At 40.4% G+C, this 26092-nt stretch overlaps 1 protein-coding gene across 6 annotated transcripts in view; it reads right to left on the bottom strand.

The window, feature by feature from the left end:
- Positions 1 to 26092, bottom strand: part of PLCB4 (phospholipase C beta 4) — a 454299-nt gene that overhangs the window by 44786 nt on the left and 383421 nt on the right. For all 6 annotated transcript variants that reach the window (XM_061125931.1, XM_061125930.1, XM_061125929.1 and 3 more), the window contains 3 exons: positions 16869 to 16971; positions 14035 to 14199; positions 11231 to 11435 (listed from right to left, as the gene is read on the bottom strand). In XM_061125931.1, the coding sequence (XP_060981914.1) occupies positions 11231 to 11435; positions 14035 to 14199; positions 16869 to 16971 (473 nt within the window). The remainder of the gene's footprint in view (positions 1 to 11230; positions 11436 to 14034; positions 14200 to 16868; positions 16972 to 26092) is intronic.

Here is a 26092-nt window from a genome sequence, read left to right as displayed (position 1 = left end):
GGGAGTGGATGAGAAGGTTTGATTCTAGTTATTACTCATAGCCCCTGAGAAATCTTTGACTTATAATGGGGAATATTAACAAATTAGCCCTTAAAGCTTGCTCAGGAAAAATCACAGAAGTTTTTGGAAGGTAATATTCAAGGAATGTATTTATCTATGTTGGTAGTACCAGTGGTAAAGAATCTGCCTGCCAATACAGGAGATACTGCAGACGTGGGTTCAATCCCTGGGTTGGGAAGATACCCTGAAGAAGGAAATGGCAATCCAATGCAATATTCTTGCCTGGAAAATTCCAAGGACAGAGGAGGCTGGCAGGCTACAGTCCAAGGAGTTGCAAAGAGTCAGACACGACTGAACACAGAGGACAGGAACTCTTTTATCATGGAAATTTTCCGACGTGTGCAAAAATAGAGAGACAAATAAAATAACTCCCCATATATTGATGATAAAGTCCCAACAATTATGAACAGTTTGCCATACTTCCTTCCTCTAAGATTCCTTTTTCTTCTTTCTCTCTTTTTTCTCTGCTGAAATATTTTAAGGCAAATTCCATACATCATAATGTTTCACTCCTAATTATTTCTGTATCTCTAAATAAGAAGGGAGATTTTTTCAGGGCCAACCTTACCAGTATGAACAAAATTTGCACTAATTCCTTACTATGATATAATACATGGCCTATCTAACAGGAAAAGACCCCAATGGTGGGAAAGATTGAAGGCAAAAGGAGAAGGGGGTGGCAGAGGGTGGGATAGTTAGATAGCACCACCGACTCAATGGACATGAATTTGAGCAAACTGCTGAAGATAGTGGAAGACTGAGAGGGCTGGTGTGTTGCAGTCCACGGCGTCTCAAAGAGTTGGACTTAGCGAATGAACAACAAAATTTCCCCTTATTTACAACTAGTTTGTTTCAGTCAAGATACAAAATCTGCACTATGTCTCTGATACCTATGTCTCTTAAATGTTTTTTTTAACCTAGAAAGGATTCTACAGTTTATTGTTCTTAATGCATAGACTTATGGAGGAGACAGGTCAGGTATCCTATAAAATGTCCCATATTCCAACACTTTCTCATATGTCACTTAGCTCTAAGGCATGACTTTTTCTTGAATACATATTCTTGTGAATACAGTTCAGGAGGTGCTACAACCTCATACAGATTGTTTGGAGGCAGAGAGAGCCTGGTTGCTTGTTGTGGTGCTAAACTCACCAAGGACTTGTTTTTGTCTGACTCACAGATGCCTCCTCTTTCCACAGTCCACACTTTTAGGGGGCAAAGCAAAGCACAGATGGTCCCCCTGAACTTGCCCACTTTCCTTTGAGAAGATCTATAGGACGTGGTCCCCCCGCATGCTCCCATGTGGGATCAACTTTGCCTTGTCTTCCCACCAGCATGTTTTAATGGATGACCCATGGGACTGGCTTGTTAGAAAATAAATGCTTGCTTATTGTTAATGATATACAATCAATATATCAATATCATTGAAGAAAGCATATGACATTTTTGAAGGGCAACTCGTAGTCCTTCCAGTAGTAATAACAATTCTTTAATCACTTAAAGCTAAATACAAAACTAATAAAACAGATTATTAAAGAATGAAATGATACATAATTCTTCCATCCTAACCAAGCTTCTTTCCTTTTTGTGAAATTTTTCCATATGAATACATATTTCACATGGTTTAGTTAACATTGTATAATCTGCTAAGAGTTGGTTCTTTGAAAAGATTAATAAAATAAACTTAAGTCAGACTCACAAAAAAAGAAAGAGTGATAATTAAAAAAAAAGAGCAATAAAATAAAAAATGAAAGAAGAGAAGTTATAACTGACACCACAGAAATACAAAAGATCACAAGAAATTACTATGGACACCTATACACACACCAATAAAATGGACAGCCTAGAAGAAATGAATAAATCTCCAGAAATGTGAAAACTCTCAAGACTGAAAGAAAAAGAAATAAAAAATGTAAACAAATCAATTACTAGCAATGAAATCAATAACAATAATAATAATAAAAAACTCCATACAAACTAAAGTCTAGGACCAGAGGGCTTCATGGGTGAATTCTACCAAACATTTAGAGAAGAGTCAACACCTATTTTTCTCAAACTAGCCAAAACATTTCAGAGGGAAGAATATTTCTGAACTCATTCTACAAGGCCAGCCTCACCCTAATACCAAAACCAGACAGAGAATCACACAAAAAAGGAGATCATAGGCCAATATCACTGATGCACATAGATACGAAAATCTTCAAGAAAATATTAGCAAATCAAACTCAACAATACATTGAAAAGATCATACACCATGATCATTGGGATTTATGCCCGCGATGCAAAGATGGCTCAATATCTGCAAAACAGCATGATGGATTACATTAACAAACTGAAGAATAAAAGTAACATGATCATTTCAACAGATGCAGAATAACTTTTCACAAAATTCAGCATCCACTTATGATTCTATTAACTAATATAGTCTTTGCACATGTGATCTGTTAAGAACTGAGATGAGATCATTCTGGGTCAGGGCTGGTCCTAAATCCCATGACTAGTATATTTATAAGAAGAGAAGAGGACATACAGAGATAAAAAGAAGAAAGGCCAGGTTTTGGTGGAGGCAGACAGCAGCAAACATGAGATGCTGTGAAGAGAAAAGGAAGGATTTTTTCAGGTCTCTAGAGGGAGCATGGCCTTGGCAGCTCCTTGGTTTCAAACTTCTAGCTTCCAGAACTGTGAGAGAATAAGTTTCTATTCTTTCAAGTCTACCAGTTTGTGGTAAATCTGTTTACCAAAGAGATTGAGAAATAAAAATTCTGCTACTTAAATTCCTGGGTATCCATCTTTCATGTGTGCTTAAGCTCACAAAGCTTTATCATTGTTAAGGAGACCCCATCAGCCTCTGGACATTCCCAGGTCAGGCCATGAGTCCACCTTGGGGAACGTGAACTTAAATTCTGTGGTATTCTTACTGTTTACTGTGGTAATGTCTTGACCTCAGCCGGGAGGACTGATTGTACATAATTCTGACCTAGAATTTTATAAAATATAGCTACAAAACATCCTGTAAATGAAGTCGCATGTCATTTTGTACTAATGGACAAGCTGACTGAGAGGCCCTGGTCCACCATCTGCTGTAGGATTATGTAGAGGTAGCCTCAATTACACAACAAAATAAGATGCTTCAGATTTATACACTAGTTGGATGAATATCATTACTTAAATCTATTTTCTATTACCAGTATTAACACTTTTAGAAACTGCTGGGAAGTTATATCTCCAGATCCTGAAACTCTGCTTTATCATTGGAGTTTTAATGGGATATCTTATTTGCAGTTACACATTCATTTAAAAAACTGACAACATGCAATAGAATAGAATTCAATAATAAATTCAGTCTAATAGTATTCTTTGGTTTCCCTGGTGGCTCAGACAATAAAGAATCTGCCTACAAAGTGGGAGACCTGGGTCGATTCTTGGGTTGGGAAGTTCCCCTGGAGGAGGGCATGGCAAGCCACTCCAGAATTCTTGCCTGGAGAATCCCATGGACAGAGGAGCCTGGCAAGCTAAGGTCCATGGGGTCGCAAAGAGTCGGACACCACTGAGCATGACTAAGCACAACAGTGTTCATGGTCAAATGGCAACAAAATTATACAAAGTGTATATAAGGCTTGTTGAAATTCAATCACAAGACACAAAAAGGAGACTGAAAAAGGGCTAAATGCTTGAGCCAGACTTAGGTTAGCCGGCTATTTGAAACAGGTGATCATTCCTGGAAGTTTTGAATAGTGAATTAGATACTTCTGTAACACATAATTTTGCCATGTGGTGGCAGGTGGCAGAAGGCTACTGCATATCTGGGACAGCTTTGCCAAAATTATCCGACCAAGGACAAAAGGGCTCAGGATTAGGGAGCCAGCGCCTGTCCCACCCACCTTTAGATTATTTTTCTATTGCATCTCAGTTTTTCCTCTGATCAGAGACATATACGTTTGAGTTTTAAATATATACTTTGTATACACACATATGTACAGGCACATAAAAATCAGTTTCCTTCTTTGACAGGCAATATATATGCATATATTATTTACATTCAAATATATACTTGATTTATATTGCCTATCAAAGAAACTGATTTTAATAATCACATTTAAAATGAGGTATAACCAGAAAGTAAGAAGTCATGCCTCAAATATATCATACTTCTATATCCTTGCATAACTCTGAAAATGTTATTCATTTTTTCCTTGCCTCAGCCTGGAAAAAAAAAATTATTTCAGGAAGCAGTTAAACAAATCTGGCATATTCTTGGCCAGAGTGCTACGTGTTCTCGGTCAAAGTGTTGCATATTCAAGTAAACCTGGAATCTTCTTTCGGTGCCAGTCTGACATTTCACGGGGCATCATCCCACACATTGGGGGGACGCTGTGCCTGGCTACCCCACTGTGTAGCTCAGTGCTCCATAGGGCAAACCGGTGTAGCAAGAGCTAATTTTAACTGTGGATTAGCAAGGACGGAGTGTGAACAGGCTTGTCTAGGGACCAGTCACACTGAACCTCTAACAGGGAAGGGGTGTATGCACACCAAGTTATAACTGTACAAACCCACAGGAGCGAGCTAAAATTTCCCAGATACTTAGCTCTGGAACCTGTCTTTTTAAAAATAAATCAGTCTGCCTTTTCTTGCTTGCTCCTTTCTTCTAGTCTTAACAGAAGTCTCATTTGTATTTTTTAAAAATACCAGCTATTTTGGGGTTGAGGGCCATTTCTATCCCTTTCATGGATCACTGCCTGGTGTGGCAAAGGGGCTTGTGTAATTTACGGAAGCTACGAGCCAGGTCACTCAGGGGCACCTGCGCTAGATGCGTCACGGTGAAGAGTTCTGACAAATCGCGGTCCACGGGAGGAGATGGCAACCCATTCTAGACTTTTTGCCATGAGAACTCCATGAACAGTACAAAATGGCAAAAAGACATGACACTGCAAGATGAGTTCCCCAGGTTAGAAGGTGTCCAATATGCTCCTGGGGAAGAGCAGAGGCTATTACTAATAGCTCCAGAAAGAATGAAGTGCCTGGGCCAAAGTGGAAATAATGCTCAGTTGTGGATGTGGCTGGTGGTAAAAGTCAAGTCTGAAGCTGTGAAGAACAATATTACATAGGAACCTGGAATGTTAGGTCCATGAATCAAGGTAAATTGGACATGGTTAAGCAAGACATGGCAAGATTGAACATTGATACCTTAAGGACTTGGTGAACGAAAATCAACTGGAATGGGTGAATTTAATTCAGATGACCATTATATCTACTACTGTGGGCAAGAATCTCTTAGAGGAAATGGAGTAGCCATCACAGTCAACAAAAGAGTCTGAAATGCAGTAGTTGGGTGCAAACTAAAAAATGACAGAATGATCTCAGTTCCTTTCCAAGGCAAACCATTCAACATCACAGTAATCCAAGTCTATGCTCCCACCACTGATGCTGAAGAAGCTGAAGTTGACTAGTTCTATAAAGACCTACATACCTTCTAGAACTAACACCCAAAAAGATGCCCTTTTCATCATAGGGGACTGGAATGCAAAATCATGAAGTCAAGAGATACCCAGAAGAACAGGCAAGTCTGGCCTTGGGGTACAAAATGAAGCAGGGCAAAGGCTAACAGAGTTTTGTCAAGAGAACATGCTGGTCACAGCAAACAACTTTTTCCAACAACACAGAGAAGACTCTACACATGGACATCACCAGATGGTCAGTACTAAAATCAGATTGATTATGTTCTTTGCAGCCAAAGATGGAGAAGCTCTATACATACAGTAAGAACAAGATCTGGAACTGACTGTGGCTCAGATCATGTGCACCTTACTGCAAAATTCAAGCTTAATTTGAAGAAAATAGGGAAAACCACTTGGCCACTCAGGTATGACCTAAATCAAATCCCATATGATTATATAGTGGAGATAATGAATGGATTCAGGGGATTAGATTTGGTAGACAGAGTGCCTGAAGAACTATGGATCAAGGCTTGTAACATTCTACAGGATGTGTTGGCCAATACCACCCCTGAGAACAAGAAATGAAAGAAGGCAAAGTGGTTGTCTGAGGAGGCTTTACAAATAGCTGAGGAAAGAAGAGAAGCAAAAGGGAAGGGAGAAAGGGGAAGAAGATATACCCATCTGAATGGAGAGTTTCAGAAGATAGCAAGGTGAGATAAGAAAGTCTTTTTAAGTGAACAATGCAAAGAAATAGAATGGGAAAGACTAGAGATCTCTTCAAGAAAATTAGAGATACCGAGGGAATATTTCAAGCAAGGATAGGCACGATAAAGGACAGAAATGGTAAGGACCTAACAGAAGCAGAAGAGATCAAGAAGAGGTGGCAAGAATACACAGAAGGACAATACAAAACAAGTCTTAATGACCTAGATAACCATGATAGTGTGATCACTCACCTAGAGCCAGACATCCTGGAGTGTGAAGTCAAGTGAGCCTTAGGAAGCATTACTATTAGTATGAACAAAGCTAGTGGAGGTGATGGAATTCCAGCTGAGCTATTTCAAATCCTAAAAGATGATGCTGTTAAAGTCCTGTACTCAATATGTCAGGAAATTTGGAAAACTCAGCAGTGGCCAAAGGACTGGAAAAGGCCAGTTTTCATTCCAATCACAAAGAAGGGTAATGCTAAAGAATGCTCAAACTACTGGACAACTGCACGCATTTCACTTGCTAGTAAGACTATGCTCAAAATCCTTCAAGCTAGGCTTCAACAGTACGTTGACTGAGAACTTCTAGATGTACAGTTTAGAAGAGGAAGAAGAACCAGAGATACAAATTGCCAACATTCACTGGATCATAGAGAAAGCAAAGCAATTCCAGAAAAATGTCTACTTCTGCTTCATTGACTATGCTAAAGCCTTTGACTGTGTGGATTACAACAAACTGTGGAAAATGCTTAAAGAGATGGGAATATCAGACCACATTACTTGTCTTCTGAGAAACCTGTATGCAGGTAAAGATGCAACAGTTAGAACCAGACATGGAATAATGGACTGGTTCAAAATTGGCAAAGGAGTATGACAAGGCTATATATTGTTACCTGCTTAATGTCTATGCGGAGCACATCATGCAAAATGCCAGGCTGGATGAATCACAAACTGGAATCAAGATTGCCAAGAGCCATATCAACAACCTCAGATATGCAGATGATACCATTCTAATGGCAGAAAGTAAAGAGGAACTAAAGAGCCTCTTGATGAGTGGGAAAGAAGTGGGGAATAAAGCTGGCTTAAAACTCAACATTCAAAAAACTAAGATCATGGCATCCAGTCCCATCACTTCATGGCAAAAAGATAGGGAAAAAGTGGAAACAGTGACAGATTTCATTTTCTTGAACCCCAAAATCATTGCAGACTGTAGCCATGAAATTAAAAGATGCTTGCTTGCTTCTTGGAAGGAAAGCTATGACAAACCTGGACAGAGTATTAAAAAGCAGACATCACTTTGCTGACAAAGGTCCATATAATCAAAGTATTGTTTTACCAGCAGACATGTATGGATATGAGTCAGACTATAAAGAAGGCTGAGTGCTGAAGAACTGATGGTTTCAAATTATGGTGCTGGAGATGATTCTTGAGAGTCCCTTGAACTGCAAGGAAATCAAACCAGTTAATCCTAAAGGAAATCAACCCTGAATATTCATTGGAAGGACAGATGCTAAAGCTGATGCTCCAATTCTTTGGCCACCTGATGCATAGAGCTGACTTGCTGGAAAAGTCCTTGATGCTGGGAAAGACGGAAGGCAACAGGAGAAGCAGGTGGCAGAGGACAAGATGGTAGATAACATCACTAATGTGCATTTGAACAAACTCTGGGAGATGGTGGAGGACAGAGGAGCCTGGCAGGCTACAACCCATAGGGTCACAAAGAGTCGTCACAATTTAGTACCTGAGAAACAACAACAATCTAGACCTTTAAATACATATACACTTCTTGATGCAACAAATCCATTTGAAAGAATTCATCTGTAGGAAATAATCACTAATATTCCCAAAGTTTTACATTTAGGGTTCTTAGATGCAATATTGTTCATAAGAAAGAAAAGTAGAATTGACTTCAATACATTAATAACATGAAAAATTATAGCATACATAAAATGGAATCTCAAGCAGACAATAAAAATATGTCAAGAAATGGGGAAAATACTCTAAAAATAATGAAAAAAATTCCCTCTTAAATATGAATGTAAATGAGACACCACAGTAAGATCCAATATTTTTAAAAAGTAAAGAGAATAATGAGATAGGAAGTAGAGACCTATAAGTTAACGGAGTTCATTCTGGGCATTGGATGAATGACCCTTTTAAAATTTTTTATGTCATCAGAATTTTTTTCCGATATGTAGCTACATTGCTTTTTACAGAGTAAAACCTGCTAAACACATTAGTAGAATAAATGAAGGCATCCATATTTTCTTTCTGTAGCTACATAAAAATCTGGAGATATTTATCGACCACTTTCTTTTTTTTCCCCCAGAAACTGCTGAAGTGCAATGGTGCAGAATTTCATTTTGAACTTTTTCCTATAGAATCAGCAAAGACTGAAAATGTTCTAGGGAACAGGGGGTCTACTGACCGCCTGGCGTGCTCGTTCAGCACATAAATGTTCAGACATGAATGTGGGAGGTTAGTTAAGCACATGAAATATAAACACACTGTGGGAATCAAGAGGCTGTTAAGAAGACTGAAAATTTGGAAAAAGTTCTCATATTCTTATTTTCAGGTAAGTTCCTTAAATAAACCCTCAGAATGTCTGTCCTTGGTTTCTTCACATATGTGAGAAATGGCCAGAGAATTCTGAATAAACAGTCTTTGAATCTGTCATCAAATCTGAGGTTAAGACATCAACTGCAGAATTCCATCAAAGATAATGTAGCACAGAAATTTCAATATCTTTAGAGAGAAATACTACAATGACACCTTAGGAAAGAATAGTTACAAGACTATTTTTAAAGATGTGAATCAATACTTATAAATATTGACACTAGCCATAAACTACATGCTAAACATGGACACACCTGCATATACTCACATCCATTCTAAACAATTTCACATTTCTGGACTCCATTTTTGTAAAGCACTTGGCACAAAGCAGGAGCTCAAAAAACTGTTCTCTTTCCCTATTTTATTCGAATAGCCCATTTCCCTAGAATGAACTAGAGTTTCATTTGAAAAGTAACACGTGTAAAGGCAAAACCTTTAAGTCTTCCATTTATTTATATAACTATTTTTAAAATGTACTAGGTATTATGCACCACTGCTTTCTAAGTGCAAATATGTGGAACAAGACTGAATCCATCTGCTGATGCCCCATGGCCATCACATGCTGCTCAACACCCACGAATGTCTCTTTTCTGTCCTGCTCACCCGGCCCACAGCACCCCATCCCAGCCTCTGCCACGTACTCATAACTGTTACTCTGTGTTATAACCTGTAATAGGCTTCCTTTTTAAAGAAAAGACAAAGGGAAGGAGGAAGGAATCTTTACTCTCAATTTTGCAATTGAAAAATCCTCATGGCTGACTTTACTTTTGGAACCCACAATTGGGTTGTTAATTCTGAATATTAGTTGTAGAAACTCTGCCCTCCAGAAGACTGCATTATTAAAAACACAAAACAAAATAACCCAAAGCTCCCCAAACCAGTATGGTACAGAAACTGAGTTGCATTTAGAGCCACACACAGCTGTGCACACACATAAGCACACATCACAAGGATGCTGTGAGGGAAACAGTATTAGTACCTTTACAGGCCAGACTATGGGGTGGGGGGTGAGGACAGGTGATAACACTATCTCAAGGTCACCTGGCTATCAGTGGAGAGTCAGGACTTGAACCCTTGTTAATTTGATATACTTTGCTGTACTATTGTTTCTTTATGATTCAACGCACTCTGACAATATAGAGGATCTTTGTTTTCCTTTAATGCTCTTGGCTCAGTTGGGGGTTATAAAAAGTTAATATGTGGGTTTACCAGAATCCTATGACTTGGGGCTTCCCTGAGAGCTCAGTTGGTAAAGAATCTGCCTGCAATGTGGGATACCTGCGTTCAATCCCTGGGTTGGGAAGATCTGCTAGAGAAGGGATCTTAAAGCACTCCAGTATTTTTGGGCTTCCCTTGTGGCTCAGCCGGTAAAGAATCCACCTGCAATGTGGCAGACCTGGGTTCAGTCTCTGGGTTGGGAAAATCCCCTGGAGAAGGGAAAGGCTACCCACTCCAGTATTCTTGCCTGGAGAATTCCATGGACTACTGTCCATGGGGTTGCAAAGAGTCAGACATGACTGAGTGACTTTCATTTTCACTTTAAGACTTTGTCCAACTTTTGATTCCTCCCATTGATGACTTTGGGCTTCCCTGATAGTTCAGTTGGTAAAGAATCCGCCTGTATTGCAGGAGACCCCTGTTCAATTCCTGGGTTGGGAAGATCTGCCGGAGAAGGGATCTTAAAGTTAAAGCACTCCAGTATTCTTGGGCTTCCCTGGGGGCTCAGCTGGTAAAGAATCTGCCTGCAATGAGGGAGACCTGGGTTCGATCCCTGGTTGGGAAGATCCCCTGGGGAAGGGAAAGGGTACCCACTCTAGTATTCTGGCCTGGAGAATTCCATGGGGTCCATGGGGTCACATAGAGAAGTCCATGGGGCCACAAAGAGTCAGACATTACTGAGCAATTTTCACTTTCACTTTCATTGATGTCTTTGGTATAACCGAAGGTGGTCTTTCATGGGCTGATGACTGGGAATTTTTTGTGAAATTGAACTCCCCTGTAGATTTTGGGGGAAAGTCCAGGAATGTTGATAATGGAGTTCAATTTAAACCTTTTAATGAAACCAACTGAAGTCTATGGCTCTATATTATTCACGCCTTTCCCCCTTTGAATGATGGTAGAAATGCATTCTTCACAGACATATATGTGAAACATATATGTGAAAGTTGAAAAAACATAAAATGACAGTATTTTTAAATAAAGATCTTTAAAGGTAATCTAGACTTGCCTTTTCATTTCTTGCTAGGAAACCTGAGGTAACTATTTATGCCTTATTTCTTTAAGCCCACAGGGTTGGCAGCATTGGTGGGAACAGACTTTTTTTTTAAACCATTGGTGAAATAGCTTATAATCTTGAAATTTAGGGGAAAAACATATACACAAAAATATTCTGTACCTAAAAGTTTGACTTACCTCCGAATCCATCAGGCACATATGTTTTTAGGACAATATTGCAGAAAATGGTTGGCAGCGATAAAGGTTTATTGCCCTCATTTCGGAGGGATACGTGTCGATAGCCTGCTTGGAGGCCGTCCAGGGGCAGAATCCTCTGGCCTATCAGCTTGTTGTTGTCATCATACACGGCAATCCTCAAGACAGCCAGGTCAGGGAGGATCACCTGCAGACACACAACGACACTTGGCACTGATCTGTGGAACACAGCTCCCAAGAATTACAACGCCAGGAATCTGGACCATACTCATACTGCTCGGAAAGGTTCCTTTATGGTGCAAATAAGCTGATGGTCGACTTACATTCCTAAAGCATACTATATAAGTTACAGTGCTCACAACATTGAGAAAGACAAGGGGAACAGATTTCCTAGAAGTCACTCCCTGAAAATTTCAGATGGAATGAATGGATAGAAAAGATGGGTAATCCAACCCTTGCCATCTTTCCCCATTCCCACCTACATAATGGGTGAGCTACAAGAGACCTGGAGAGGAAAAGTGACTTTCCCTTATGTCAAAGATGGTCACTGACAGCTGGGTCTAGATTCTGGGCTACCTGATTTCAAATCCTTTGATCTGTCTACTACTGGGCTGCTTCTGACATCGAGCTCTGTTTTTGAGAATATGGAAAGTATCTTTGAAGAAATGCCTCATGTATAAAAGAGAATTTATATATAAATTTGTATTATTTTTCTTTGCGCTCCTCAGTTTTTAACACATTTTGGGATATTAAATAAAGATGGGACAGCTAGAAACATTAACATATACCCAAGACATCGAGTCTTCCCAGGTGGCATAGTGGTAAAGAATCTGCCTATCAATGCAGGAGACTCAAGAGACGTGGGTTTGACCCTTGGGTCAGAAAGATGCCCTGGAGAAGGAAATGGCAACCTGCTCCAGTATTCTTGCCTGGAAAATTCCATGGACAGAGGAGCCCAGCAGTCTACAGACCAGGGGGTCACAAAGAGTCAGACACGACTCAGTGGCTGAGCACACACGGCACAAGACATCTCCTCTTGCCATCCCCAACCGGAATGCATGGACACAGCATCTGAGCTCACACAGCAGAAACCCTATTTAGATATAGAAGAGCAACATGACAGAAGAAAACCTGATGTTTTTAATCAAGAATTTCTATTTATTGGCGATGAGCAGCTAAGACACCTTAGCTGATTTGAGCACTATGTCTAAAGCTAGGCAATGAACTGGCTGCTTATTTATGCCTAGAGGTTATACTTTAGTTCCAGTTCATCAAGATGAAAAGGTGAAACCAACTTTAGTCACTGTGTTGTTCCTCATTTGGTGAATGGGGCTTAGGCTGTGAGATTCATGCAAAGAACAAAAACAGTAACAGCAAGAAAGAAAATAAAGTTAAAGCACTTGGTATCAATGAAAGGCAATGTAACTTCAGAAGAGCAGGAAAGAATCCCAAATTAGCATCTTGTTTCTGGGGCCAGAAATTTTGCGTGCAAAAAGCAAGTCTATTTCCCTACGCATCAAAAACAGAGCCTGAAATCAACTTTCTGAATTTCCAGAAATGTAGGTAGGGGTTATTTGTTTTTGCGCAAAACACTGGGCATAGTGACAACAGATCCAGCTGCAACACACTAAGAAACCCAGGAAGAGAAAAAGACACATCACAGCTGTGTGCAACTCACACTACACGCTGACTGTAGAAGAGAAGGTGAAAGGGTAGGGGGAGGGTGTTGCATGGATAACGGGATTCACATACTCGGAAAAGCCTACATCTCAAAATGGCTTGATTCATTGACCTATATTGATCTTCTGTAATATGTGTTCTGCAAACCGGTCAGCCAGTTCTGAGGCTGATAATTCATATTTTTGTTAAGACAAAAAGGTGATGATCTGTGTTGTAAGACACAAACGGAATAGACACTTGGAAAACCTGCGCCAAAGAAGAAGCAAGAAAGCACTCTGGTCATGATAACAGAACAAGTGAGAGAGAAACAGGCATTTCTGAGAAAGGACTGCCAGGGCATGGATTTTTCAATACATCTTCCGTGGATGAAAGAGAAACAAATGGGAGAAAATGGTTACAGATTAAAACCTGCATCATTATAGAGAATGGCTGATTTGTCTGTGTGCTCAATCGCTTCAGCCGTGGTTGACTCTGTGACCTGCCAGGCTCCTCTGTCCACGGGATGTTCTTGGCAAGAATACTGGAGCGGGTTGCTATACCCTCCTCCAGGGAATCTTCCTGACCCAGGGATTGAACCTGTGTCTCCTGCATTGCAGGCAGATTCTTTACCATTGAGTCACTGGGGAAGCCCATAGGATCAAAGTATAATATGAAGATAAAAACCGAAAAACAACAATAACATATACACAGAAGCTGTGAGTAGCAATGGAGACCACACTTTCTGGAGGCACAGGACAATACCAACTGACCCGCTGAAGGACATTTATTGGCGCAACATCCTACCCATCCTCTTGGCCAAAGGAATACTGCAGGGCGCTAGCGGCCAGGGCAGGGAGGAGCTCTCCCACGTGTGATGGTGTCTACTTGGGGGCTCCCTCTGAGAACACTGCTCGGGCACCCAGTGGGGAAGGTGGGCTCCTCCTGGGAGGAAGGAGAGCCGAGAGGACAGGGACAGACAGAAACCATCATTGCGTGACAGCTGCAGAATATCTGCACTGGAAGAAGGCGTCGGGTTAAATGACTGTCTGCAGATCGTGTAACCTCTCTAGACTAACGTGTGGCCCCTAGCTTAGCGTAGCAAGTCTGACACATGGAAAACACTCTACCTTCCGAAACACAAATGATTCTTCATTGTAAACTGGATTGAGTCCATTGTTCATCACCATGCGAGTGCGGAATTCCTTTCGGATAGTGTCCGTGGGCAGCCCATACATATCCACTTCCACATATGTGCCAATTTTCTTATCTGATAAGAACTGACCTGATATGACCTGGAGCAGAAGAGAAATGGGAGGGAAGAGAAGTTAAGCTGGTGTAATCATCAGTAACAGAATAATCTGGCAGGGAGAGAGTCTCTGTTCATCTTCAGAAATTTGATTATCGCTGGAAATAATGTATTCATTCCTTACTAAACTGAAGCGGTCAATCCAAATATGCCTTAGATCCTTTCATAGTTCCAAAATTCACTTTTATTGAATTCTTTCAGAAGTCTTACAAAGAGACACACAGAAAGAAAAGTAACACTAAAATGCTAAACTGATACTGACAATTGACAGAGAGGACAGTGTTATTTTTTTTTAAAGACCAGTATTAAAAAAACAGTATTCACTGCTTCATTTCACAGGTGTGGGCACTTCGGTTAAGATGCTGTGGAGAACTATTTTTTGTATAAGTCATGTATAATTCCCTCTTCTATCTATTAAAAGTTATGCAAAGACTTTTTTCACCTATTTCCAAATAATTATAGCTAATTATTAAGTTTTTTTCACATTATCTAATAGCTAATCATTATGAAACAGTTTTTTCAGGTATAACTGACATTAAATGAATTGTACATGTTCAGAGTATACAATGAAATCAGTTCTGACATATGAGCACATCTATAAAACTGAAACCAATATTAAGGCAACAAATATTTCCATCACTTCCCAGAGCTCCTTTGCACCCTTTTGTAATCCATCCCTTCTTCTTTCTGTCTAGAGGAAACTACTGATCTGTTTTCTGTTACTTTATATTAGTTTGCATTTTCTAGAGTTCTGTATCAATGTAATCATATAGCAGGTATCTTTTCATTAATATGCTTTATATTTTATAGCAGCTTCTGTTTACAGCAAAATTGATAAGAAAATATAGTGCTTCTGTCCCCTCATCCCCAATATCCCTCACTATGGATTACCTCACATCTCAGTAGCATATTTGTTACAATCAGTGAACCTATATTGATGCTTCATTATCACCCAAAGCCATAGTTTACATTCAGAGTTTACTCTGGTGTACATTTAATGGATTTGGAAAAAAATGTAAATATAACGACATGTATCTATTATCATAGAATCATACAGAATGGTTTCACTGCCCCAAAATGCTTTGTACTTTGCCTGTTAATCCCTCCCCATAATTCTTGGTCTTTTCTTTTTCTTTTTTTTTACCATCTTTATAGTTTTGTCTTTTTTCAGAATGTCATTTAGTTGGAATCAAACAGTATGCTACTTTTTCAGACTAGTTTTTTTCACTTAGTAATGCTCATTTTACTGGATGGATGAAGCACAAGCCGGAATCAAGATTTTGGGAGAAATATCAATAACCTCAGATATGCAGATGACACCACCCTTATGGCAGAAAGCAAAGAAGAACTAAAGAGACTCTTGATGAGAGTGAAAGAGGACAGTGAAAAAGTTGACTTAAAACTAAACTTTCAGAAAACTAAGATCATGGCATCCAGTCCCATCCCTTCATGGAAAATAGATAGGGAAACAGCGGCAGACTTTAAAAAATAATCACTGCAGATGGTGATTGCAGCCATGAAATTAAAAGACACTTACTCCTTGGAAGAAAAGTTACGACCAACCTAGACAGCATATTAAAAAGCAGAGACATTACTTTGCCAACAAAGGTCCGTCTAGTCAAAGCTATGGTTTTTCCAGCAGTCATGTATGAATGTGAGAGTTGGACTGTGAAGAAAGCTGAGTGCTGAAAAATTGATGCTTTTGAACTGTGTTGTTGGAGAAGACTCTTGAGAGTCCCTTGGACTGCAACAAGATCTAATCAGTCCATCCTAAAGGAAATCTGTCCTGAGTGTTCATTGGAAGGACTGATGTTGAAGCTGAAACTCCAATACTTTGGCCACCTGATGTGAAGAACTGACTCATTGTAAAAGACCCTGATGCTAGGAAATATTGAGGGCAGGAGGAGAAGGGGATGACAGAGGATGAGATGGTTGGATGACATCACTGACTCAATGGACAAGAGCTGGGTCAACTCTAGGAGTTGGTGATGGACAGGGAGGTCTGGTGTGCTGCAGCCCATGGGGTCACAAAGAGTCAGACACGACTGAGTGACTGAACTGAACTGAATGTTAATTTGTTTCATCCATGTCTTTTCATGACTTGATAGCTCATTTCTTATTAGAATTAAGTAATATTCCACTGTCTGGACATACCATTCATTGCTTCTTTATCCATTCACCCACTAAGTGGCACCTTGGTTGCTTTCAAAATTTTATCAAGCATGAATAAAGCTGCTGCAAATATCCCTGTGTAAGTTTTCATGTGGACGTGAGCTTCTAATTTGTTTGAGTAAATACCAAGGAGTACAACTGCTGGATCACGTGTTAAGACAATGTTGAGTTTTGGGAGAAACCACCCAACTGTTTTCCAAAGTGGTTGTATGATTTTGCATTCCCACCATCAATGGCCAAGAGTTCCCATTGCTCCACATTCTCCACTGGGTACTTTTTGATCTGGTGTCTTTGATGAAAAGTAGCTAATAATTTCACTAGTAGAAAAAAAATGCATCTCAAGAAAAAAAATGTTAAAGTTGAGAGCAATGCATAGATCTTGCAACTTGACAATAAATATTTTAATTGCAATTTTTTAAGGCTTTTCCAAGACCACCTGGATCCACTCTTTTTATATTATTCTGTGGAAAGCAGGAGACTTACCTGCACAGAGCAAGTGGCTGCAATAACCCCATCAACAGGTGTTTCAGAGAAGGGATCAAATGTTCGATCGGGCCGTCTCATGAAATCTGGTTTTAGAAGGTACCTGGTGGGACAAAAGCATAGAAGGAGTTTACTAGTTGCTTTATAAAGACTCAGAAAATCACTATTCAACACACTGAATACATCTTTATCCCCATTTCGAGCTTAGGAAATAGGCGTTTAGGTGGAGGATCCCAAGAATTGAAGAGAACAACCCTGTCCTGTGGATGACCCCAACAAGGAACAGGGAACAGGAAACGTTCTTTAGATCCAGGCTCCAGGACATCTATGATTTCCTGACACTATCATCTTCTCTGGAACTTGTTGATGCTCTTAAACGCACAAAATAAAATGCAAAGAATAACAATGAAAAACCAATTATACATCTTCCCTGGTGGCTCAGATGGTAGTATCTGCCTACAATGCGGGAGACCTGGGTTCAATCCCTGGGTTGGGAAGATCTCCTGGAGAAGGCAATGGCAACCCACTCCAGTATCCTGGAAAATCCCATGGACAGAGAAGCCTGGTAGACTACAGTCCATGGGGTCTCAAAGAGTCAGATATGACTGAGCGACTTCACTTTCACTTTCACAGTTATCAAAATATGGAAAATATCTTTATTGTTTTAATAATACATTAAATTACGGGATCTAATTGCAAGTTTGATCATTAGCATAGTTTCAAAGTACCAATAATCATATAACTATATTGAGAGATCTCTAACAATTATAATCAGATATAAAAATACCTGTGATTTATATTGGTGTCAGAGTCAGAGGTACCACTAACATTACTATGGATTGCTACGTATTTTCATAATCAAATGAAATGTTGTTTCAGTTAGAGGTCTCCAATTCTAGTGAGGATAATTAGGCAAGAAGATGGAATAAAAGGTATCTAGATTGGAAAGAAGTAAAACTATTTCTATTCGCAGACAACATGATCTAGTTTATAGAAAATCCTACAGAGTACACTAAAAAGCTATTAGAATTAATAAATGAGTTCTAGGATACAAAATCAACATATAAAAATCAATTTTATTTATATGCACCAAGCAATGAACAATCTAAAAACAAAATTAAGTAAATAATTGCATTTAGAATGGCACCTAAAAGAATAAGATACTTAGGAATACACTTAAAAAAATAAGTACATGTACTTTGAAAATCAAAAAAGACTGCTGAAGAAAATTTTAAAAGAACTAAATGAATGGAAAGATATCTTGTATTTATGGATCAGAAGACTTAATATTGCTAAGATGGCACTACTCTCAAATTGCTATACAGATTCACTACAACCTCTATCAAAATCCCATCTGGTTTCTTTATAGAAATTGACAAGCTGATCCTCAAATTCACATGGAAACTCAAAGACCAAGAATTTTCAACACAATCTTAATAAACAAGAACTAAGTTGCAGGTCTCATACTTCTTAATCCCAAAACTTTCGAAAAGCAACAGTAGCCAAAGCAACTTGGTATTAGAAAAAAAAGATTAACATATAAATCAATGAGACAGAATTGGGAGTTCAGAAATAATTTCATATCTATGCAAATGACTTTTGACAAGGATGCCAAGGCTACGCAGTGGGGGAAAGAATAGTCTTTAAACAAATGATGCTAGGTCAACTGAATAGCCACATGCAAAAGAGTAAACTTACTTCCTTCTTACACATCATAAAGAAAAATTAACTCAAAATGGATCATATACCTAATTGTAAAAAGCTACAACTATAAAACTCTTAGAAGAAAATATATGGGTAAACCTTTGTGAGTCAGAATCTGACAACGCATTCTTAGACATAACTTCAAAAGTACAAGCAGTGAGAGACAAAAAATACATACTTGACTTCATCATATTTTTGCACTCAAAGAACATTATCAAGGAAGTGAACAGACAAATCATAGAATGGGAGAAAATATTTACAAATCATTTATCTGATAAGAGACTTGTATCTAAAATAAATGAAGAACAAATAACTCAGTTAAAAAAACGGGTAAAGGATCTGAATAGACAGTTCTCCAAATAAGATAAACAAATGGCCAGCAAGCTCTTATCATTTGTCATGAGAGAAATTCAAGCCAGCATCACAATAAGATAACATTACACACAGTAGGTGGGAGGAGAAGGGGACGACAGAGGATGAGATGGTTGGATGGCATCACCGACTCGATGGACATGAGTTTGAGTAAGCTCCAGGAGTTGGTGATGGACTGGGAGGCCTGGCGTGCTATAGCCCACGGGGTCACAAAGAGTCAGACAGGACTGAGCGACTGAACTGAACCGAACTGAACACATACTAGGAGGGCAATATTAAAAACAAAGAAAATTAATGTGGACGAGAAGATGGAGAAATTGGAGCCCCCACCCAACATTGCTGGTGGGAATGTAAAATCATGTAGCCACCATGGAAAACAGTCTAGAATTCATCAGTTACACAGAGTTACCATACGACCCAGCGCGCCTTCTCTTGTGTGTATACCCAAGAAAAGTGAAAATATATGCTCACACAAAAACCTGCACATGAACGTTCACAGTAGCATTATTCATAACAACCAAAAGATGGAACAATTCAAATTTCCAGCATAAGATGAATGGACATACAAGATGAGGTATATCCACACAATGGAAAATTAATAATAAGTGATAAAATTATTTCAGTAATAAAAAGAAGTAGAGAAAATAAAGTATTGATACACAGTACAACATAGGTGAACCTTGCAAATGTTGAAGACAGCCATAAAAAGGTCACGTCTTATATGAATCCATTTACATGAAATGTGCAGAAATGGCAAAAATGTAGTGACAGTGTAGGTTAGCGGTTGCTTAAGGCTGGGATGGGGCAGGGGATGTTAGAAGGTGACAGACGAAGAGTATAGGTTTTCTTTTTTGTGTGCTTAAAGTGTCTTGAAATTGATTCTCACCACTGTCTGCCCCTTATCCCCATTGGGTATGGTCACAGAATCACACTCTGGCTGGATTCCATAACTTTCCTGAAACTTATGTCAAAGACCTCCATCTCTCCAAAAAAACATTTAAAAAAAAAATGACTATAATTGTAGATAGGAAAATTACATACAGCTTCCCTGATAGCTCAGTTGGTAAAGAGTCTGCCTGCAATGCGGAGACCTGGGTTGGGAATTCCTGGGTTGGGAAGATCCTCTGGAGAAGGGAAAGGCTACCCACTCTAATATTCTGTCCTGGAGAATTCCATGGACTGTATACTTCATGGGGTCACAAAGAGTCAGATACTACTGAGCGACTCTCACTTCACATGAGCAGAAAATAAAAGCACTTTCTCCAAAACTGTAGGTTTGTTTTTAGACGCAAAAGAATCATAATTTGGGATAAAATCTTTTATACCCCTTTAAGGATAACTTTGATAAGTTTCAACTCTAGATGATGTTAAATCTATTACTATTCTTTAAAATGCAACCAAGGGGAATCCCAAAGCACGATATTTTTCCTTAGAAAAAAGTTTACAGTCGTATTTTTCGTTTTGACAAAACTGACATTCTTTGCTATCTTCTAAGTCTGAACAAAGCATGTTAATAAATAGACCCACATTCCATTTGGATGTTATCAGCAATAAAGGACAATAATGATTTTTATTTTATTTAAATATTTTTTATTTTATATTAGAATATAGCTGATCTTTGTTGTGTTAGTCACAGGTGTACAGCAAAGTGATTTAGTTATGTATTTATATATATTCTTTTTCAGATTCTTTTCCCATATAGGTTACTACAGAGAATTAAGTGGAGTTTCCTGCGCTATACAGTAGGTTCCTACTGATTATCTATTTCATATATAGCAATGACACTGATTTTTAAATCAAGGATACAAAAAGTTTATAGAATTGTTCAAATATTAAAGATGACTTTGAACATTCAACCTGTCTCCAGAAGGATACAACCTGTAATATTAACATAAAAGCTAACTGCATAGAACATACTGTTTTCTATGTTTGTAGAGTTTTAGATTTGGGCCTTTTTTATGGCCAGCATTAATCACTGAAAAATATGATACAGCAAAAGCTCAAGATTTAGGATGGCAAGTAGATGAGTAAATACAGTTCTTCACATATTTTTCCAAGGAAGCCTACCAGCTTTGTCTGGTGAAGCATCAGACATCAGCTACAAGGGGAGGTAATGCATGATAGTTCTATATTTCACAGGGAGGCAGCACTGGGTTCCAATAAGCAGACTCAAACAGTTCCTTATCAGGGATGGGAGGGGATGCGGAGAAAAGGGAGAAGAAGTCAAGAAACAATAGAAAAGCCTTGTGGCAAGGCCCTGGTTCCCCCTCAAGGGATAAACATAACAATACTTTTGAGCAGTTTTGCAGATACTGAAACACGCACAAGGTGGGAGAAATTAACTGCAAGCTGCCGACAAGCACGCAGACCCCAGACAGGCTGGAACCAGAAGACTGATGAGGCGGATTCCCACTTTCCTCACCACCAACCAGTCAGAAGAACGCCCACACGCTGGTCAGGCCCTCTTTGAACCATTTCTACTAAATACCCACTCTGGGTTGCAACACAGTTTTTGAGGGCATTAGCCCGATGTGGCCCCCTTTGCTTGGCAAAGCAATAAAGCTTATTTCCTACTCTTTTCTACTTCACACCTGAAACTCCAATTCAGAGGCTGGATTTAGCCTCAGAAATTTGATAGATAGGATCCCTGGCTTGGGGCTGACCCTTAACCAGCTTGCCTTGAACAACTGTCCATTTTGGGCCTAAGTCAGCAGAGGCTGTCACTCACGGTTTAGGGCTTGTGTGGGTCACGGGCCCCTGGGCACTGATGGGGACGCAGAAGCTGGAGTCCTGGCTCTGAGGGTGGGGCCCGTGCCACCACGGAGCGTCCTGCTTGGCTTCATGCTCTGCGGCTACTCTCCTGATTCTTAACGATTTGTGAACGTGGAGCACTTGGGTCCCACAGACTACCTAGCTGGTCCTGCCTGGTGTTTTTAGGTGCAGGAGATGAACCCATTCCAAGCATCCAGGTCTGTGTGATGGCCACAGGGCAAGTCTAAAGTCAATGGCAAGTGAATTGATGTAAGAATTCTCTGTGGACTTCAACCAAGGAAACCAGATCTGAAAGAGACACGTGCACCCCAATGTTCATTGCAGCACTGTTTATGAGAGCCAGGACATGGAAGCAACCTAGATGCCCATCAGCAGACGAATGGAAAAGGAAGCTGTGGTACATATACACCATGGAATATTACTCAGCCATTAAAAAGAATTCATTTGAATCAGTTCTAATGAGATGGATGAAACTGGAGCCCATTATACAGAGTGAAGTAAGCCAGAAAGATAAAGAACATTACAGCATACTAATACATATATATGGAATTTAGAAAGATGGTAATGATAACCCTATATGCAAAACAGAAAAAGAGACACAGATGTACAGAACAGACTTTTGGACTCTGTAGGAGAAGGTGAGGGTGGGATGTTTCGAGAGAACAGCATCGAAACATGTATATTATCTAGGGTGAAACAGATCACCAGCCCAGGTTGGATGCATGAGACAAGTGCTCGGGGCTGGTACACTGGGAAGACCCAGAGGAATCGGGTGGAGAGGGAGGTGGGAGGGGGGATCGGGATGGGGAATACATGTAAATCCATGGATGATTCATGTCAATGTATGGCAAAAACCACTACAATATTGTAAAGTAATTAGCCTCCAACTAATAAAAATAAATGGAAAAAAAAAATTAAAAAAAAAATAAAATAATCTATCAGTGGAAAAAAAAAAAAAGAATTCTCTGTGGACTTCAAAGGCCTTGGAGGCAAGGGCCAGAGAGAAGGGCTTTCAGCCAGGTGGACAGACAGGAGTTACAGAATCAGAGGATGGTGGAACAAGAAAGTTCATCCAGCTTCATCACATGTGAGATGCTATCACATGCCCTCGTTTTATTTACCAGCAAGCAAGCAAAATGGCTGCTGATTAACTGTAAGTTGCCATGGATCTTAAGATTCATTCTAACTTGACAAAGTCATTTAAAAAGTGTGTACCTTTGAATCATAAAATATCATAGTATTTTGATAGCAACTGTCTGGTTTCCTCCACATGCCTGGAAAGACTTGAGAAATTAGTTTGCTCTATTTTGTTTTATTATAAAGTGTAGAAGTACTTCCTGCTTTTCCAACTTTAAAAAATGAGTCTGTAATAAACTACTGTTCACTTCCTGGTAAAAATCACACTTACAGGATGCAGTGGTGTGGCCTCCTAAACAAACTGCCCACAGGCCAGACAGGGATTCCCAAGTAAGTTTCTGATGTTTGGTTATTGTTGTGAGATTCAGGGGTTTCTACAAGTATTGTTTGCCACCGTAGGCCTAAAAGAAACAGAACATCTCTTTACAGAAACCCTCATACATAGCACAGGAGGATTTTTTAAAAGTCCCTGCAGGCGGGCAGGAGCAAGACAAAGGCAGTGGGGTGAGAGCCCCAGGGTGCCTCCGATGCCCCTGCGCGGTGGAAGCGCGTCCTTCATGGCTGGCTCATCTCTGCTGCCAGCTAGACTCCTCAGGAGCATAGCACATTCAGGAAAGACTGCTTCTTCTGCCCTCTGGGCAAGAGCTCTGCCTCCAGGCTGGGTGTGGAGGAAAGGGGAGGGGTAGGGGACAGGAGACTTATTGTTCATGCCTCCTGAAGTCCTGATGCCCCAGGGAGCGGTCAGATTTTTCAGTCCCTCTGGTTGGACTTAAGCTTTTGGTCACGTTACCTCAAAAACACAAGCACAGAATCCAGGCTAACACTGTTGCTCGGCCGCTCAGTTGTGTCCGACTCTTTGTGACCCCATGGACTACTGCACACCAGGCCTCCCTGGCCTTCACCATCTCCTGGAGCTTGCTCAAACCCATGTCCATTGAGTCAGTGATGCCATCCAACCATCTCATCCTCTGTCTTCCCCTTCTCCTCCTGCCCTCAATCTTTCCCAGGATCAGGGTCTTTTCTAATGAGTCAGTTCTTCACATCAGGTGGCCAAAGTATTGGAGCTTCAGCTTCAACATCAGTCCTTCTAATGAATATTCAGGATTGGTTTCCTTTAGGACGGACTGGTTTGATTTCCTTGTAGTCCAAGGGCCTCTCAAGAGTTTTTTCCAGCACCACAGTTCAGAAGCATCAATTCTTCAGCATTCAGCCTTCTTTATGGTCCAGCTCTCACATCCGTACATGACCACTGGAAAAACCAGGCTAACATAGCACCATCCTTGTTCGTGAATGGATTTTACAGTAAACAGTGCCGAAGGTGAGATGCTGTGCATGTGAACTGTGGTAAAACAAATCCCACCCGCTTCACCTGGCTTTTAACAATGCTTTGCTGAAATTCTGCAGGAAGTCTGGGGGGTTAGAGCAGGAGTCACCTGTTCTCTTGCCTGGGGCCTTACAACAAACATTGCTAGTTCCTTCAGCACAGCCACCACTGACGGACTTTGCTGAGTGTGGACAGTGGACAGGTTTGGTTCAGTAACACTGGGGCCCCTCTTCCATGGAAATGATGCCCACCCCGTATCCAGGCAGGAGGAGCCACTGGACTCCTATGGAGGGTGAAAAGCCTGTCCTGAGCCAGGTGAAGGCTCTGGGAGGGTCACAGCCGGTGTGGACCACAGGACCGCTCTGCCCACCCCACCTCGCCCTCCAGGCTCCTCACAGGACCGCTGTGAAAAGAGGCTCTTTCAACAGTCCGTGATCTCTGCCTGTCATCAGCCATATGGACTGAAGCTTCTCTTTAACCTCACTTTTCCACAGAAATTTGCAACTCGTAAAGGACATCAAATACATAAACTCAGTTCAAACTCACTGAACTGGCTTCATACTATCAGTAGGAAATTGAGATTCAGGGCCTCGTCTACCTGCCCAGGGCAACATCAGCCTGTGGAAGACCTGGGTCGGGCTAGTGCCAAGGGCTCTTATGCTCTCCACCACGGCTGCCCCCGGGGCCTCAGCCCCCACTGGGGGCCCACCCATCAATTTATGTACACAGTCTCCTGGTTCTCAATGTTTGGCAACAAATAACAAGGCAGCTTAAAAATACTCTAAACATGTATTGGATTGTTTTCTTTGGAACTATAATTTTAATTTTTTTTTTCTCCCCTGTTTTATTGAGAGATAGTAGGTTGGTACAAAAGTAATTACGGTTTTGGACCGTGAATTTTAAATCATAACGTGGCTCAAACACATCTTTATTAATCAAAGTAGGAACCATTATAATCAACACATTTTTGCCAGTGAGAAACAAGTTTGTTCATTCTTGAAGCATAAAAATCATGTTTCAGGATTTGACGAAGTCTTGGAAAGCATTTTCTGCCTCCTGCTGGTTGTGGAAGGATTTTCCCTGCCAAAAGTTGTTCAGATGCTTGAAGAAGTGGTAGTTGGTTGGTGAGAGGTCAAATGCATATGGTGGATGAGGCAAAACTTCGTAGCCCAATTCGGTCAACTTTTGAAGCATTGGTTGTGAGACATGCAGTCGGGCGTTGTCATGGAGAAGAACTGAGGCCTTTCTAATGACCAGGGCTGGCTGCTGACATTGCAGTTTTCAGTGCATCTCATCGATTTGCTGAGCATACTTCTCAGATGTAATGGTTTTGCTGCGATTCAGAAAGCTGTAGTGGATCAGACGGGGAGCAGACCACCAAACAGTGACCCTGGTCTTTTTTTGGTGCAAGTTTGGCTTTGGGAAGTGCTTCTGGGCTTCTCTCAGTCCAGCCACTGAGCTGGTTGTCGCCAGTTGTCACGTAAAATCCACTTCTCATTGCATGTCACAATCCGATTGACAGAGAGTTCGCTGTTGTTGTATACAGTAAGAGAAGACAACACTTCAAAACAACGATGTTTTCTGACTTTAAGTTAGCTCCTGAGGTACCCACTTATCGAACTCTATCACCTTTCCAATTTGCGTCAGATGTCAGATGGCCATAGAATGGTCGACAACAAGTCCTTCTGCCAACTTCTTGTGTAGTTGCAAGAGGATCTGCTTTGATGATTGCTCTGAGTTGGTTGCTGGCAACTTCTGATGGCCAGCCACGATGCTGCTCATTGCTCTCGTCTCCTTTGCAGAACTTTTGAACCATGACCACCCTCCTTGTTTGTTAGCAGCTCCCGGGCCAAATGCATTGTTGATGTTGCGAGCTGTCTTCACTGTTTTCCAACACATTTTGAACTTGAATAAA

This window comes from Dama dama, chromosome 23, assembly GCF_033118175.1.
Source record: "Dama dama isolate Ldn47 chromosome 23, ASM3311817v1, whole genome shotgun sequence".
Lineage (NCBI taxonomy): Eukaryota > Metazoa > Chordata > Mammalia > Artiodactyla > Cervidae > Dama > Dama dama.
The sequence above is the reverse complement of the archived record's forward strand: the minus strand, read 5'-3'. Positions and strand labels throughout refer to the sequence as shown.